This window comes from Periplaneta americana, chromosome 16, assembly GCF_040183065.1.
Source record: "Periplaneta americana isolate PAMFEO1 chromosome 16, P.americana_PAMFEO1_priV1, whole genome shotgun sequence".
Taxonomy (NCBI): domain Eukaryota; kingdom Metazoa; phylum Arthropoda; class Insecta; order Blattodea; family Blattidae; genus Periplaneta; species Periplaneta americana.
In genome coordinates this window covers 162,764,319-162,781,768 of record NC_091132.1, presented here as the reverse complement: position 1 = coordinate 162,781,768, position 17,450 = coordinate 162,764,319, and the positions used below count along the sequence as shown (strand labels likewise).

The 17,450-nt window shown below is 35.3% G+C and overlaps 1 protein-coding gene across 2 annotated transcripts in view; it reads left to right on the top strand.

The window, feature by feature from the left end:
• Window positions 1-581: 581 nt before the first annotated feature.
• Window positions 582-17,450, top strand: part of LOC138691700 (zinc finger protein 214-like) — a 70,880-nt gene continuing 54,011 nt past the window's right edge. Inside the window, exons 1-5 of one of the 2 annotated variants that reach the window (XM_069813961.1) lie at window positions 582-1,060; window positions 3,813-3,901; window positions 4,940-5,074; window positions 10,665-10,747; window positions 12,738-15,429. In XM_069813961.1, coding sequence (XP_069670062.1) covers window positions 3,818-3,901; window positions 4,940-5,074; window positions 10,665-10,747; window positions 12,738-13,665 — 1,230 coding nt within the window. In that variant the 5' untranslated portion in view covers window positions 582-1,060; window positions 3,813-3,817 and the 3' untranslated portion in view covers window positions 13,666-15,429. Of the gene's footprint in view, window positions 1,061-3,812; window positions 3,902-4,939; window positions 5,075-10,664; window positions 10,748-12,737; window positions 15,430-17,450 lie in introns of those variants that run through there. The other variant, XM_069813962.1, reaches the window with a different exon arrangement.

The following is a 17,450-nucleotide window of genomic DNA, read 5'->3' as shown; positions in this document are numbered from 1 at the left end:
CTCCATAACCGGCCACTCAGAATTATTATTTTGTGAATGATGAAAAGAAATGGCTATGGTTTTCGACTTATTGATTACCAGTCTGTTTCTCTCAAACCATTCCACTAGTTGATTTATTGTCTTTTCTATAAGAAAACGCATCGTATTGACATCTTTTCCTGATAAGAAGATACTGGTATCATCTGCAAAGAAAGTTGGTTCTCCATGTCACAAATAGTGCTGATATAGTTCATTATTTGTACATATTTATTATTATCCAATTCTAATTTTTCAAAACTGGCGTTTAGCTATGAATTTATAAACTGTTCCAAGTATGGGTACTTGACTTTGAAGAATAGGCCTACTGAAACGTTCTAAGTCGGTGCTAGCTAATTTATGGAAAAGAACGAGGAAGTATACAGTAACTTGAAGGCCAATTTAAAACATATTACAAAATGATATCTTATTGAGATAGTAATTACAATACAAATTGTGGAGTAAGCATTTGTTCTTTTCTACAGTTTAATTAGTTATTTTGTAATATTTTTTTTTAAATTCGGCTTCAAGTTGCTGCACAATTTCTCGTTGTTTTCCATAAATTAGCAAGCACTGACTTAGAACGTTACAGTATTCGTCGAATCATCTTGGCAATAAAATTATGTGCAAGAAAGTCTATAGGAACGAAAATCTGGTGGGTTTTAAAAGATATTTGGTAAGTTTTTGTAAGCGTGTATGGCTTTTCGCAAATTGAAATCGGCAACAACTGCTATTCACGGCATCATTGATCTCGTTTATTGCTTTCATCGATTTACAACGATACTACTCGTTGTCGATTTATAAGTTATATCGTTGCTTGCTTAGGATCGTAGTCACGCTTCCACCATGCACCGTAGTCAAATTATGTAAATTGTAAATATAGTTTATTAATGTTGCTTTCATGGCAGGAAGCCGAAGAATTGGAATCCACTTTTAGTTTCGGAGTGGACAAAGAACTGCTCCATAGGAGCATAGCTGTGTTCCCTTTATTATTTATTACTGCAAGAAGATTAGCGAAAATTCATCATTCGACGTTTAAACACAGGTAGGCTATGCCTTTAAGTTCATTAGTTATTGCACGAAAGTCATGTTATTGCAACGTCTTCAAAATAAACTTAACTTGTTTTTTAAGAAAAACATTCCCAAATGCTTATATTAATCTTTCTTTTATGATGTGCATACGTGATTTTCATTCTGTTATACAGTATTAGGTAGGAGATAAGTTATTTGCATGCATTTTGTCTTCAAGTATTTTCGAGTTAGTAGATAACCCATATTGTTGCTGGATAATTGTGTAGACGAACAAATTGTAGGCCTACTTACACAGACCCATTATGAATTGGACTTTTCTTTCTCCCTTCAGACATTGATACGTGTTCTACAGTTTTCGAATTATTGTATTCACTACATTTATACAATTTATCAAATCTCATCTTTCATCATTCAACAAACTGTGGATGCACAATCACACTATGTGAATGGAGCAGGTATAATACGCATAAATGTACAAAATACTCATTGGCGATGGGTAGCTTTCAATTCTCACATACATATCATTTTTAGTTCAGAAAACCCTGCTCAATTGAATGCGTTTCCAGCACTGATTCATGTAATATTTGAATGCGTAAAAGTTGAAAGATAAGTTGAACTGTGGTGTTTCTCTATATTGCATACATTTGTTCAGAACAAGTTCGGAATACTGGAAAATATGTTACAACCACTTTAAGGGGTTAGGTTTAGCTGACAGCAGTAAAATTTTTGGATATAATCATTTTTTCTTCCATTAGTGTATATTGTACAATAATGAAAATTGGTACGTGTAAAACATTGTCCTTGTGCTATATAAAAAAATAGTTTTACGATTTAAAAAGAATTGTTTTTTTTTTTTTTTCAAAATTAAAAATGGTGGCAGTTTACTGCATAGTGTTGAAGCATTACCCTCATAACTCATAAACTTGTTAACTTTTTCATGTTCTCTCTGTTTTATTTTATTGCTGAAACTCATGTTTACAATATTATGCTCTTTCAACTACATTCCTTAATATGCCTAAATATATATATATATATATATATATATATATATATGGTAATTTCATAGAAGACGGGCACTTGGTTGAATATAATAAGTATTACCAACTTTTTTATTTCAGAGTTAAATGTTAGTGATCTTTTAGTGACTTTTACATGTTAGTTCTAGGTTTTTTATACTAGGTGTCGCCGTGATTTTCTTTTAATTTGATTGGTTATAGTTCTGATTTGTTCTAGAATTTTCGTTAATTTTGAATGGATAATGACGTTATCACTTGTTCTTAGTTGTTTGACGTGAGTGGTTTTATGTTGTGTCTGATGGCTAAAGCGATTGAAAGTTTGTCATTTTATGATTTTTGTGATTTTCTTTCGATTTGATTGGTTATAGTTGTCATTTATTCCAGAATTTTCATTAATTTTGAATGGCTAATGACGTTGTCAGTTCTTGGTAGTTTGACGTGAGTGATGTTACATTGTAGATTTGTCTGCATTTGTCGAATGCGCATCTTCATGCTTACGAAAAGGCACTTTTCAGTGCCAATAATTTATTTTGTGTGCACAAGGTTGGCATTTTGAAGTAAGAGGGAAAGGAAGGAATCCGTGTTCTGAAATTAGTTATTAAATTTTGTGACGATTTTGGTTTAGTTCTTTCGCTGGTGAATAAGGATTGTGTTGAATGTTGAGGAGAAAACTGTTTTTCTGTCGTTTAAAGGAATTATTTACTGAATTTTCTGCAGATGTTAAGGTGTAATAAGTGTTAGAAGAGAATTTCATTCAGTGTAAAGACGTGGTTTATTTATGCACAGTTGACTGTACGACAAAGTGTTGGTTTAGTTCCTTGTTGGCTGCATGGTTTAAGTTTAGATTGCCTTGAAGCCTGTGTCATTTATACTGGAAGTGAAGTGGTTGTCGATGAAGACGTCAATGAGAATTGAATTTTATTTGATAAGGTGATAAATTATTATGTTTTGTTTTGTGTTGTAGTGATTTTTGGGGGTAAAGTGCGGACGAAAACTGCCAGAAAAGTACTACCAACTATGAAGTCCGAATGCCACGAAACGCCAAAAAAATCAAAGGAAAAAAAAATTAAATATATTTTCATTTTTTTGGAGGGCTTGTTCTTCTTTAAAAATATGATTACATATTTGATTTTTCATCTTTGATTTTGGGATGTTTGGTGACATTTGGACTTCATAGTTGGCAGAACGTTTTTGGTAGTTTTCGTCAGCCATGTTGGATTTTGCCCGTCTTCTAGGAAATTACCATATATATATATATATATATATATATATATATATATATATATATATATATATATATTTGTGTGTTAGAAGAGAATAGGCCTACTGGCATTTGATCATTTTTTAAAATGAATTTATTTTTTATCAGACAATCTATAAAAGGTAGAGAAGTGATCTTTCATCATATTGTAGATATGACGTGCATAAATGTACACAAAATAATTCATAACAGAATGTTGGATAGTTTTTTAGTTATGTGGGAAAAACCTTCATCACTGCACAGTGAACTGCATTTTGAAATAAAATATAAACATTTTTTTATCGTAAAAATATTTTTTTCCTATAGCAGAAGGCCAGTGTTTTACACCTACTAATTTTCTTTATTATACAAGGTACAGTAATGGAGGGAAAAAATGTTTAATATTTCCAAAATTTTACTCGTGTACGCTGCACCCAACCCCTTAAATAAGACTTTTCCAATCTTAGATCCTGCAGATGTACGTCAATCTGTATAAATCCCTCTTTCAGTTGAGATGGATGTGATAAAGATGGAACCGGACATCAACCCATTGCCTCTGGAGTCAAATGATACAGAAGAGAAGAAGTCCTTATCAGAGGTAAATTGAAAGTTAATATTAGGTATCTATTTTCTGTATTGGAACACTGTAAATTGCAACACAATAACTATACATGTTTCACCGTTACTCCACAAGTGTGGACAAATTGCATAAGAAAACATTACAACCACGCTATGGAAATTGTTTTCTTTTATATAGGCATATTGTAAAGTGGACCCCAGTAGAGATTTTACTTTACATTATTCACGCTAAAGGCCCATTCACAATGAAAATTAAACACAAACATAACGTAAGCATAAAACCTTGTGTCCATGTTATTTAATGAAAGCATTCACAATGAATTACATAAGCATAAACTTAATCTTAATCATAAGACGTTAACATGAAAGTTTGCAAACTCCAAACTTTCATGCTTATGTTTATGCGATTTGGAAACAGTACACAAGCGGAAAGCGTGTTTTCACTTTTTGTTTAACATCTCATGGGCTTTGCCTACAGGCAATATTTTGATCTATTGGCCGTGATGGTAGCTAGGCGCGCAACATGGAATCATATGACAAAAAGTTGATTATTTTACATCTCCGTTTCTTTGATTTCAAGTATTGAAAGCCATATACTGATGCCATTGTAGTTATTAGAAACATAAATTGAATAGCTACATCGTCAGTCATTGTGCAATTTTCCGTTTTTATGTAATAGATTCTGTAGTTTTGTTGATTCGGTATGTTTGTGTCCACACATGGGTTATGTTTACGTTATGTTTAATTTTCATTGTGAATGGGCCTTGGCTACTTAAGTTTGTGGCATATGTTTATGTGCTTATGTTAATGTTTACGTTATGTTCAATTTTCATTGTGAATGAGCCTTTAATTAGTGAAGTTTTACCTTTTCACTGACAAATGCTGCTTTTAAAATCTTTTATCATTTTTCTTTCAATCATTTCCATACTTCCTCTCCTGTGCTGTAAGTAGTATTGAAACACTGGCTTGCAGACCCAGAGTGCAACGTGTAACACTTATGATCAGCTTCTGTCACATTGTAGGAAATTATTCATTCACTATTCCTCTCTTTCTGCAGGAAGGGAATTTATTGGATCTTCCCGTGACAAGGATAAAAGAGGATTGCGTGGACGACAGCTATATTCACACAGAGATAAAATTTGAAGAAAATATACTACCAATCACTTTTCCTGTAGTGAAGTGTGAAGCCGAGGTGAGTCAAGCTCATCGGGTGTACTGGCTCTCCTTTTCAATATCTAACTTGTATTGCGTTTGTCACAGAAACCTTGTCTGTATAGCTATGGTGACAAGCTAATTTTGGTATACAGTGAGGACAGTAAAACTAGCTGCATGCTATTTATTGCTTATTTCTTTGTTGCCGAAATTAAATTTAAATTATGATGTGGCTGTTTAGTTTAAGTCTTCAAGAAAATTCTTTAACTGAAATATTTTTGATAAGATACGACATCTTGCTATATACAGTAGCGTGCAAATTAATCTGAACACGACATATTTTTACATTTCCTGTTTTTGTTGGCCTCACAGCTGCTCATACCGCTTTAATTGACATCTGTAGTACGTGTAATTCCATTGTTGAAGGTCTGTCGTTATTATTTTTTTTATAACATGTGACATTTTGCCTGTCGTTTTGTACTTATAAGCATATCAGTTGTGTTGAAGACTTAATACTGCAATCCTGTGTACATTCTGTCGTCTTCACAAATGGATACAACTCCAAGAAAACGGTCTAAAATTATAAGATTAGCAGAGCATTCTTCTATGATATAGAGGCAAATTGCTACAGAATGTCACATCAGTTTGGCTACTGTTAATTTGATCATAAAACGATACAGGGAGACTGGATCCATCACACCCCAGAAAAAAGGAAACTGTGGCCGGAAAAGGAAGACTTCACCTGCACATGATCGTTTAATTGTCAGGAAAAGTAAATTACTGTAAATTCTAGACTAATTGCTGTCGACTTAACCCGCGAATATTCACGTCACAACAGTGCGGCATAGGCTTTTGGAAGCTGGACGAAGGGCTTGTAAGCCTATTAAAAAACAACTGCTAACCCGTGTTATGTGCAAAAAACGCTTAATGTGGGCAAAATTACATCAACACTGGACGGTGAATGACTGGAAGAATGTACTTTTTTCCGATGAGTCTCATTTCGATGTTCACGGCCACCGTGTTTCTTACGTACGGAAAGGATCCGAAAAAGTAACAGCAGCTCATCTCCAACAAGCACCCAAAAACCCCCCTAAAGTAATGTTTTGGGGTTGTTTTACACATGAAGGGCCTGGAGCATTAATACCTATCAAAGGAATGATGAATTCTGACAAATATATTCACTTATTGGAAACCAGAATCGTACCCCAGCTGCAAAAATCATTTCCGGATGGCAGAGGTGTGTTGCAACAAGTCCTGGCACCATGCCATACGTCTCGAAAAACTACAGAATTCTTCAACAAGAAGAATATTCAGGTACCATACTCCCCTGGCCAAGCAACTCACCCGACATCAACCCCATTGAAAACTTGTGGTCAATTTGCAAAAGAAGAATGCAAAAAATGGATTGTTTTACAAAGGAGAAGATGATTTCTTCCCTCATTGGTGTATGGTTTCGCGATGAAGAAATGAAGAATATTTGTGGGAAATTAGTGGAATCCATGCCAAATCGTCTCAGAGCTGTTATTAGGAACAAGGAAGGCCACATAAATTACTGAGTTATGTCTTAGATTCTTTTTTTATCCCGTTTGAGTGTTTTTGCATAAGTAATTACGTTGTTCGGATTAATTTGCTACGCTACTGTATAATATCTTGAATATCGCTTAATGATTTTTGTTGTATTGTATTTACTCATTTCCTGTACAATCTATTACAGATTATAGTTTCGTCATTAGATACAAACACAAAATACAAACTCAAAAAATACACACACACACACACAAAATCAGATTTCTAGTATGAATTTAGCTGATTTCTAGTATGAATTTAATATTAACACTCATAAGTTTTCCAAAGAATAGTAAAACGGCCAAAAGACACAATAAATAACAAGATATATAATGCATTTTCCGTTTGCAAGACATTAAATAAATAAATTAACATAGATTAGATAAGAACAAGATAGTCCTACATTATTATCAATATTGTTTGGAGAAAAAATTATGTGCAACAGTAATGCAGGTAAGTATTTTGCTTTATAGCTTTAATGCAAGAAATCAGTGATTTTGAACGGCATGGACTGGAGCAGAATAGTTTTTACCCTGGTTTTGAAACCTTCATAATTTAAATGTTTAATATCCCCAGGTATTTTGTATTATAATAAGATACCTGTATGAGAAGTACTGTGGAGACTTTTGGTAATAGTAGACAGTTTATATGCAAGTTGTTGGCAGTTCTTGTGTTATGGTTGTGAGTTTCAGAGTTCCTTTTAAAATAGTTAAGATTCTTATGTATAAAGCAAACAGTTTCTAGGATGTAGATGCAGGGGAGTGGTAAAGTATTTAATTCTTGAAAAATTTCTTTGCTTGGAGTGCATATAGGAACTTGTTTTATTATTTTTATTATTTTCTTTTTAAGTTGAAATATTTTTATAACTTCAGATGACATGCCCCAAAGCATTACATCATATGAAAGAATAGTTATCTCTATGCTTGTTTCCACAGAACTAAACACAAGATTTAGGCTCACACATTTGACATACACAGTGTTTGTAAGATTTATAGAAAGATGTGTTTTCAACACGATAGCTATTTACGATACAAGTATTGAAAGTGGCATTTTATTTCGTAAGTGTGTATATTTACAAAACGCAGGTCGAGTGTAGCAACTTACGAACAAAATATAATCACTTTTAACATGTGTCACAAATGTCTTTTTGTCATTCTTGAGGAACAGTATGATCCACTCAGATTTCTTATCATAGCAAACAGATCGCGTTTTGGCTTTGACTATTAATATTGTAAATTTATTTAACTCACAACAGGGTTTTATTCTTCCCACAATAATTCCTTTCTACAATTCGCCTTAAACGCTCTCGTCAACAATTGGATTTTCACTCAACACAATATTCGTTATAAAACTCCACCGACGAAAATGACAATTCACTTGGACTAGTACGAACAACAATGAACTGTTAATCTTAACTAATATTTACAAAGCTCTATTTACAAATCAGAACTATCAGTTCACAGATATCTGCACTTCGACGCACTTCTGGAAGGGTCGGGAAGGTCCATTCCCCCTTACTCCGCATGCGGCAGTTGCGCGTGCACTCTCCCCTCGTCGCGTGGGCCTTTCCCCTCTCCGCCGCGCGCCGTCCCTCATGCTTCATGAAGCCCGCGCGATATGCTCTCTCTCGCGGTACGCTGGTCGTGAGTTCGAATCTCACGTTCGCTGTCACAATATGTTGATTTTAGTATCGATTTTAAGAACCTCAAATTCTCCTTCATGTAGGTGTTGAGGAAAACTCTAAATTAAATCTGTTGACGTCAACATTGTCTCTGCATCTGCATCTTTTCCACGATAATCTCTTTGACCCTCTAGACAAGAGTTTGCAGGGCTAGGGTAAGCAGACATCGTCTTTTGTCCGGACATGTCCTCTTTTTTAGACCTTCGTCCAGGTTCTGGGCGGATTTAAAAAAAAAATAAAGAACTGTCCTCCTTTTGGTAACTTGTATGCCTGATATTTTGAAATTACCAGATTTGATGCCTTTTTCAAGTAATTTGCCTGTAGTCGACGAAATATACTCTTTGCCTACGATCATAATTCTCTTTGCTTACGAAGTAATTCACATTTTGTGCGATGTTTTATGTACAGTATTTTGATAATAATTATAGTTCCCTTGACTTTCATATGTAATTAACTATAAAATAAGTTTATATTATTAAGTTTTATCGTAAGTATGCTATAATAAAATAGATATTGACATAATTGTAATTATAATATAGGCCTAACCCTAAATCTAAATAGATAGTTTCTATCCTCATTAATAATTATAGTTCCCTTGACTTTCATATGTAGTTAACTATAAAATAAATTTATATTATTAAGTTTTATCGTAAGTATGCTATAATAAAATAGATATTGACATAATTTTAAGTGTGATATAGGCCTAACCCTTAATGTAAATAGATAGTTTCTGTCCTGTTTAATAATTATAGTTCCCTTGACTTTCATATGTAGCTAAATGTAAAATCATTATTATTAAGTTTTATCATAATTATTTTTTAATATTAACATACTATTAAGTATTATATATGGCTAAATCTGTACTGCAAATATTTTGTAAGAAAATAGATTTGACTTAAGTTATAGTATAATATAGGCTTAAGCCTAAAAATGTAAGTAGATACATATTTGCTCTCCTCTTTTTTCGAACAATGTCCTCCTTTTTGAAGCTATGTGTCCTCTTTTCTATCGATATCGATGCGACTCTGGTCACTCTATGCAGGGCTTATGGACGAGACGAAAATATTTTATTTTATTTTTTGGAATCATGCAAATAATAATGGAGATATGCATGTATGTACAGACGAAACGGTTGATGTTTTTAATACAAAATGAATGTTGATGATAATTGAAAAATACTACTTATAGGCCTAATGGTAGGTAAGCGATAGTGTCCTGCGAAATTTTCTCAAACTGAATTTACTATCCGGACAAAATTGGACGTCTGGTCACCCTACTTGTGAGCACATTTTTACTCGCATGACGAGAGCAACAAGGTGCTCACGAGCACCAGTTTGAGAACGCCTGAATTAGGAATTAGGACATTGAAGTAAAAGAAATGATGGACACTAGAAGTTCTGTATACATAATATGCGAATAGATTGAGTTTTGTGGAATTGATGATTAATATACTATGGATTGAATAAGTTCAAGGGAAAAATTGTTCCGGGGCTGGGTATTGATCCTGGGACCTCTGGTTCAACGTACCAGTGCTCTTACCAACTGAGCTACCCGGGAACTCCACCCGACACCGTCTCAACTTTTTCCTTTTATATCCACACGACTCGCGTGGGCTGACGAAACGCCAGAGACCCACATCGAGTGCACACAATCTCTGTGTGACTCGGAATTGTGGTTTTCTGTTAACGTACACAGTGACGTATATATTATCCAAATCTAGTCTTTCAGGTAAAGCTCCCCGTAAAGCAGATTTGAATATTTCAAGGGAAAAATTGTTCCGGGGCCGGATATCGATCCTGGGTAGCTCAGTTGGTAAGAGCGCTAGTACGTTCAACCAGAGGCCCCGGGATCGATACCCGGCCCCGGAACAATTTTTCCCTTGAAATTATTCAAATCAGATTACAGGGAGCTTTACCTGAAAGCTAGTTACTGTAAGTACCATAGGCGGAGTGAGAATCGTTTCCTTGGTGGGGGGGGGGGGAAGCAAAACCATAGAAACCTCATATAACAGGGTTATGGGGAACATTATTTACCTCCTCCCCCCATTATAGCTTAACCGTGGTACAGTATATTGGAATATGATCCTTTAATAAAGGTATTAATCAGGATGATGGGCACATTAAACGGTGGATTTTACATGGTTTTATATAGGGATGTATAGGGACCGGACGAAAAGAGCGTATAATGCAGGATAACTTAAAAAACGAGCGTGTATTTTCGGGGTTTCACTGTGTTTATTCCTTAATGAACGTCTTCATATGTTTATGATAAACATTTTGTAACTTCTCATTCCTGCTCGTAAATCTCACCTCACTGTGTATAATTCAGGATACATGTTGCGTTTATTTCTTACCATCTTCTCTGTTGTATTTATTATTTGCAGGAAGTGTCATTTGTCGTGTCCACATTAAAAGAGGAGTCTTTGCTGGAAGTATCGACAGAGGAATCTGGTGTCTTAACTGAGAGGTGAGTTTAGGTGTATGTGTTCATTTTATGCTTAATTAAGATATGATAAACAGTTATGTAATTTATTTATTTTTCATATGTAAATTTTCACTAATTACTTTTTTTCCTCGATTTTATTTCGAACTTAGGGTTAAGATTCAAATTAGATTTACTTTAAATGTTATATACGTGACTGTTCTTCATTTAATTTAGGATACTCCCTCATTATTATTATTGTTATTATTGTTATTATCATTAATTTTTTATTAATTGTCGTAATTGAGTGTAATTAGTTACCATTGCCAACGTGTATATACCCATTTGCAGTGTGAATAAACAATACATATGATTTTGGACACAAAGCATAAAGATCTTGAAAAAGATAGTTGTTTCTCTTTAGTGATCTGTAAAGTTGTATTTAGTATTTAGTTTAAGATCAGTTTGATTGAATTAATGTTTCACTAGAAATTAATAACTGCTTATTGTTTTTTATTATAATTAAAACCTATAACACTTACAGTATAGCTATTTATGAAATACCATATACAGTAAAAACAATGAAAAATCATGTCGCCACTGAAACCTTACAGATGTAATTTGTAGAGTAAATTAGCATTCGAAGTTAGCAAGGTATGATCACAATCTTGTATACACAGTCACGAAGCTCGAGTTTATGAGGGTAACAGGGACAATAGACTGTGTAGGTACTACTGGGTGTTCATTTCAAAGTGTGTCATGACGTCACTGTTGTTGGGTCACCGATTTGAAGCGAGTTTCAGCTTATATGTTAGAGAAGTTGCCTATTATTTATGGCGTTCCTCAATCTGAACTTGAGAACGTGTACGGTATAACTTGAACGTCGTAGCAACAGATGGCGGTCTGTACGGTCTGTGTGCTACCATAACCTCTTTCGAACTGTGTTTTGCGCCGGCAAGTCGTACGCAGGGTATTTGTTATCATCGGTTGCGTATGGTAACATTCCACAACACAAATCAAATGCTCCGTGTCCATGTTGACCGTCGAAGTTAATGTCAACAAATACATAAGTAATCGTCTTAACTCTCTCCCCATATCCCGACAGTACGTATTTCCAAACAGTTCACATTCCTGCCACTAGCGGCGTTACCGTACGTATCGGCACGTACTCTTCAGATTGAACGCCGTACTTGCTAGCCAACTTCTCTGCCTCTTAGATTATACACCTGAGCTGCGGAAGTGTAGGAAGATTGAATTCTCTAGGCTCATCAGCTAGCCACATGACGGCATACAGCGAGCCAAGACACATTTTCAACTGAACACCCAGTATTTCGCCTTGTCTGTCATGAGGCGATAGTAGCGATCCTAGTGGTTAGCAACTATTTATGCATGCATATTTACTACGTATTTAGCTTCGTGACTATATACTGGACTGTGCTACTAGGAACAATAGACTGTGCTGGTACTATTTCGCATTGTCTTTGATGGGGCGGTAGTAGCGATCCTAGTGGTTAGCAACTATCTATGGATGCATATCCTACGTATTGAGCTTCGTGATTATATATACTAGACTGTGGTAGGATGTTATGACTAAAACAACGTCAAGTACATGACCTCTGTTCCAACTGAGACTGAGTTTACTGGGCCTGATCTAGATGTTCAAATTTTAAACTTTAATATCCGATTTTCAAGATGGTTGATTCTTGTTCACTGCTGTAGATGGACAAGAATTTGTATATAAATATTATAATACCAGTTAAAGTTTGGTGTAGAGGACGTTTTATTCGCAGGTTGTATGTAATCGTTTTACTTACGTTTTATTTTGTAGTGTAATGATCTGATTTGTAATTTTCGAGGTATGGAAGTTCAATGCATACTAGAGGATTGGAGGACTTTCCCAAATATTCTATTCGAGATGCTTATATATCAGTTTGTAATATAGGAATTTACTGCATTGCGTCATGTCTTGTAATTTTGATAATTTTTTATCTTTGGACATTCGCAACTTTCACAAATGGGATCTTCTTCATTACAGCATATTGTACACTGACGGGATTCAAGAACCGCAGAAGAAACACACAAATCCGGAAAATTGTGTCTCCTCAGTGACCCCTTGTTCCAAAAGTGCCCTTGAATCAGAGATTTACGACCACATGAGTGGAACAAAGGACAATTTGCTATCACAGTCTGGCCGTCATACTGACAAATTGACTTCCAAATGCGATACTTATGCAGAATGTTTATCGAAATCTGAAAATCTTGAAACCCGTGTAGGTGCCCGTACTGGCGAAAAGCTATTTAAATGTGATACATGTGGCAAATGTTTCCAGTATCCTTCCTATCTGAGCAAACATGTACGCACTCACACTGGCGAAAAGCCATGCAAATGCGATAGATGTGGGGAACGTTTGTCAGGATCGGGAAATTTAAAAAACCATGAGTGCTTCCTCATTGACGAAAAGCCTTACGAATGTAATATATGTGGTAAAAATTTCCAAGCCCCTTGCTTTTTAAACGTTCATATACGCACCCATACTGGTGAAAAGCCATTCAAATGCGATATATGTGGAAGACATTTTACACAATCTGGACATCTCAAAACACATGTACGCTCGCACACTGGCGAAAGGCCTTTCAAGTGTGATACTTGTGGGAAAATGTTCAAAGTATTGTGGTCTCTAAGAAAACATATACGTACGCACACTGGCGAAAAGCCTTTCAACTGCAAATTTTGTGGAAGAAACTTCACAGAATCGGGAAATCTGAGATCGCACATACGTGTTCACACAGGCGAGAAGCCGTTCAGATGCGATTGTTGCGGAAAATGTTTCACCCATGTGAGCTCACGCATGAGTCATATGCGCACTCACACTGGTGAAAAGCCATATAAATGTTCTATCTGTATGAAAGGTTTTTCAGGGTTAGGATCTCTCAAAATACATATACGCACGCACAGAGAGTAAGCCATTCAAATGAGTTACAGGTGAAAAAGTTCCTAAACCTCAAGTTCCTTCTGAACACGCACGCACTTCCGACTGGCAATTCAATTGTTTTACATGTCGGAAACTTTTCTCTGAATCAGCTCCCTCGGAACTTATGAACGTGCGCATACCAGCGAATAGGGATTATAAAGAATGGTCACTGAGCGTCGGTATCTTTGATGTAGCCGGACTGATTTCAATGACCAAGCCAGCTAGAGCGTGAGATTCTGCTTTCTTCCTGGGGCGCTGACATCACACTAGCTAGCAGTCGACAGAGCGGAAATATAATTCGTATAACTAACACATCTAGGTACATTATGTACTCATGTAAAATAATTTGGATCCATAAAATAATAAATCCGTCATTAACTGTAATGTCTAGACTCTATAGATCCTTTGTAATGAGAGTTGAGACGTACCCCAACAACAATTAAAATATGTAATGCTTTGATAGCACTGAATATGGAAAAACAAAACTTTTATATTATATACAAATATTAAACGAATTTGATACATAATTTTATAATGTATTATATTATTTTATAATATAATTTATTATACCTGAAATATAAAAAGTTATTATTACAACTAGTTCGTCACTGAGAAATAAGGAAAAGCTGTTAACTTGAATTTATTTGAAGCAAAGTGTTACTGGATTATGCAATAAGGTAGGCGATGTTTGGAGCCTGTGTCTCAACTCTGTTCTCAATTATTATCTTAGAGTATGCTCGATTACACTAACCTCTAGCGCTTGAAAGTAGAACTAAATGCGTGCGGATAGAGAAACAAAACACATGAAAATTCGCTCAGAGCCCGTTCTTTATAATCCCTATTCGCTGCGGATACTGGCAAAAAATCCTCTTTCGTTACCTGTGGGAAATGTTTCTAATTATCAGGCTCTCTCAGAAATCATGTACGTATGGACCCGGACGAAACGCGATTCAGACGCTATGCCTTTTGGAGTTCGAGAGATTTGTACCCATATTCGTGCGCACCCGAGGAAAAAAGTCATTAAAACTCTAAGCCTATGACAAATTATTCTCACCTTTTATACATCTCAGTGGCCGTGTACCGACGCCCACCGCTGAAAGAGCAATCAAGTGTGATACCTTTGGCAAAAGTATCAAATTGTGGACATTCGAGAACAGACTGGCAAAAAGTCATTGAAGTGTGTTACCTGTGCAAGAAGTTTCTCAAATACGGGACATGTTAGAATCTGTGTATATACACACAGGAACGAACAGTTTTTAAAGTTAAATACCACTGGGAAAGTTTCTTAAATTGAAAACATAATAGAAATCATATACGTATGCACAATAGCGGGAATCAATTCAAAATTGATATCCGAGGTAAAAATTTCTAACAGTGAAATTTTCTGTTCAAGTACTCAGTCACACAGTCAAAAAAACCCGTTAAAAACCATGATTTCCTTTCGACTGTTTACTGATGTTTTAGGAAGTACAAACATAGATATTTCTGTGTACGACGATCAAACAGTAGACACTGTTTACTTTTCTTAAAACAAAGAGACTCATTGAGGGGAAGATGTATACTAATCAATTGCAAATAATTTAGAAAATTCTTTATTTGGTTTTAAGTAAAAGTGACACCTGTGAACTGACATTTGCATCTATATTATCTCGTTTTAATGCTCTTAGCATTGAGTCAACATATACAATGTTTCATTGCCAAATTATATATTTATGACTTATGGTAATAAATATGATTGGTTATATTTCGATCGTACTTGTGGTGTTTTGTACCTTGTGTGTAATTAGTTTGAAAATGATCTTGAAGCTCTTAAAAATAGAAGAACAGGTGGTGTTTTCGTATCAGTAGTCTTTAGGAACTGTAGAAAGTCTCTGAATAACGCAGTCGACTAATTGAATCGTAATTAACTAATTAACAAAACTATGGACTTTACGTTTTAACTTTGCTCTAGAGTATGTCGTTAGGAAAGTCCAGGATAACAGTGAAGGTTTGTAATTGAACAGGGTACATCAAATTCTTGTCTATGCGGATGACGTGAATATGATAGGAGAAAATCAGCAAACGATTAGGAAAGCACGGAAACTTTACTTCAAGCAAGTGAGGCCGTAGGTTTGGAAGTAAATCCCGAAAAGATAAATTATATGATTATGTCTCGTGAAAATTTATTCTTTGAAGAGGTGGAAAAATTGAAATACCTGGGAGCAACAATAACACATATAAATGATACTCGGGAGGAAATTAAACTCAGAATAAATATGGGAAATGCCTGTTTTATTCGGTTGAGGAGCTTTTATCATCCAGTCTGCTGTCAAAAAATCTGAAAGTTAGAATTTATAAAACAGTTACATTACCGGTTGTTCTTTATGGTTGTGAAACTTGGACTGTAACTTTGAGAGAGGAACAGAGGTTTAGGGTTGTTTGAGAATAAGGTGCTTAGGAACATTCGGGGCTAAGAAGGATGAAGTTACACGAGAATGGAGAAAGTTACACAACACAGAATTGCACGCATTGTATTCTTCACCTGACATAATTAGGAACATTAAATCCAGGCATTTAAGATGAGCAGGAAATGTAGCACATATGGCCGAAACCAGATATGCATATAGAGCATTGGTTGGGAGGCCGGAGGGAAAGAGAACTTTGGGAGGCCGAGACATTGATGGGAATATAATATTAAAATGGATTTGAGGGAGGTGGGATATGATGATAGAGACTGGATTAATCTTGCTCAGGATAGTGACCAACGGTGGGCTATGTGATGGCGGCAATGAACCTCCGGGTTTCTTAAAAGTCAGTAAGTAAGTAAGTAAGTATGCACTTAACTGCATAAAATTTACCTGAAATATCATACAATATATCAGTTTTCTTTTTCCTTTTGATATTACAGTTATATACAGCACACACGAGGAAATTTGTTTTTTGTTTTCTACGGAGCTCTTATCTCCATATACACAACGTTGTTAGTACACGAATTTTTACGATGGGCGCTTAATTCATCATATATGGTGTGTTTTGCGGCGGCACAACTAGGAACGCTGTACACGACAACTTGGCCACTGTATAATTTCTCTTCTAACTCGTTGGTTGCATCCCCCTGTAACATTCCAAGTATAGAAGCTGTGGTCTGCAGTTTGTGGTAGCTAATTTAGTCGCTTTGTCTTTAGATTTTATTTATTTCTTTTTTTTCTAAATATTAGTCAGTGACAAATATCGTTACTTATCTAGTATTTAGATATCGTTACTTATCTAGTATTTAGATAGGATTACATATTATTTTAAGTACCGAGTCGTTAGCGATAGTAATGAACTTTTAACGGTATAGGAAGTTAATAAATTTGGCACCACTGAGTAGCAATTTTCCGTAAAGCAGTATTGGCAATGTTTGGTTTGGGTTCCATTTTAGAGTTGCTTCAGTACTGTGCGTCATTAAATATAGGTTAACACATTTGTTTATGTCTAGTATTTCTCATTGTTCGTTATTCCGTTATTACGGTTTTAGCGCTGTTTATAATAAAATACTGGGTAAATTTTTCATACGAGGAGGAAAGAGAAACTTCCGTGACACAGAAGAGATAACTGTAATTGTGTTAGTGATGCTGGAACTAGCCCAGTGAATCTAGCCTACAAGAAAACAGTTTGATGAGAATCTATTATATACAGTCACGAAGTTCAATACGTTGTAAATATGCATCTACATATAGTTCCTAACCACTAGGATCGCTACTATTGCCTCATCACAGACAATGCGAAATAGTACCTACACATTCTATTGCTTC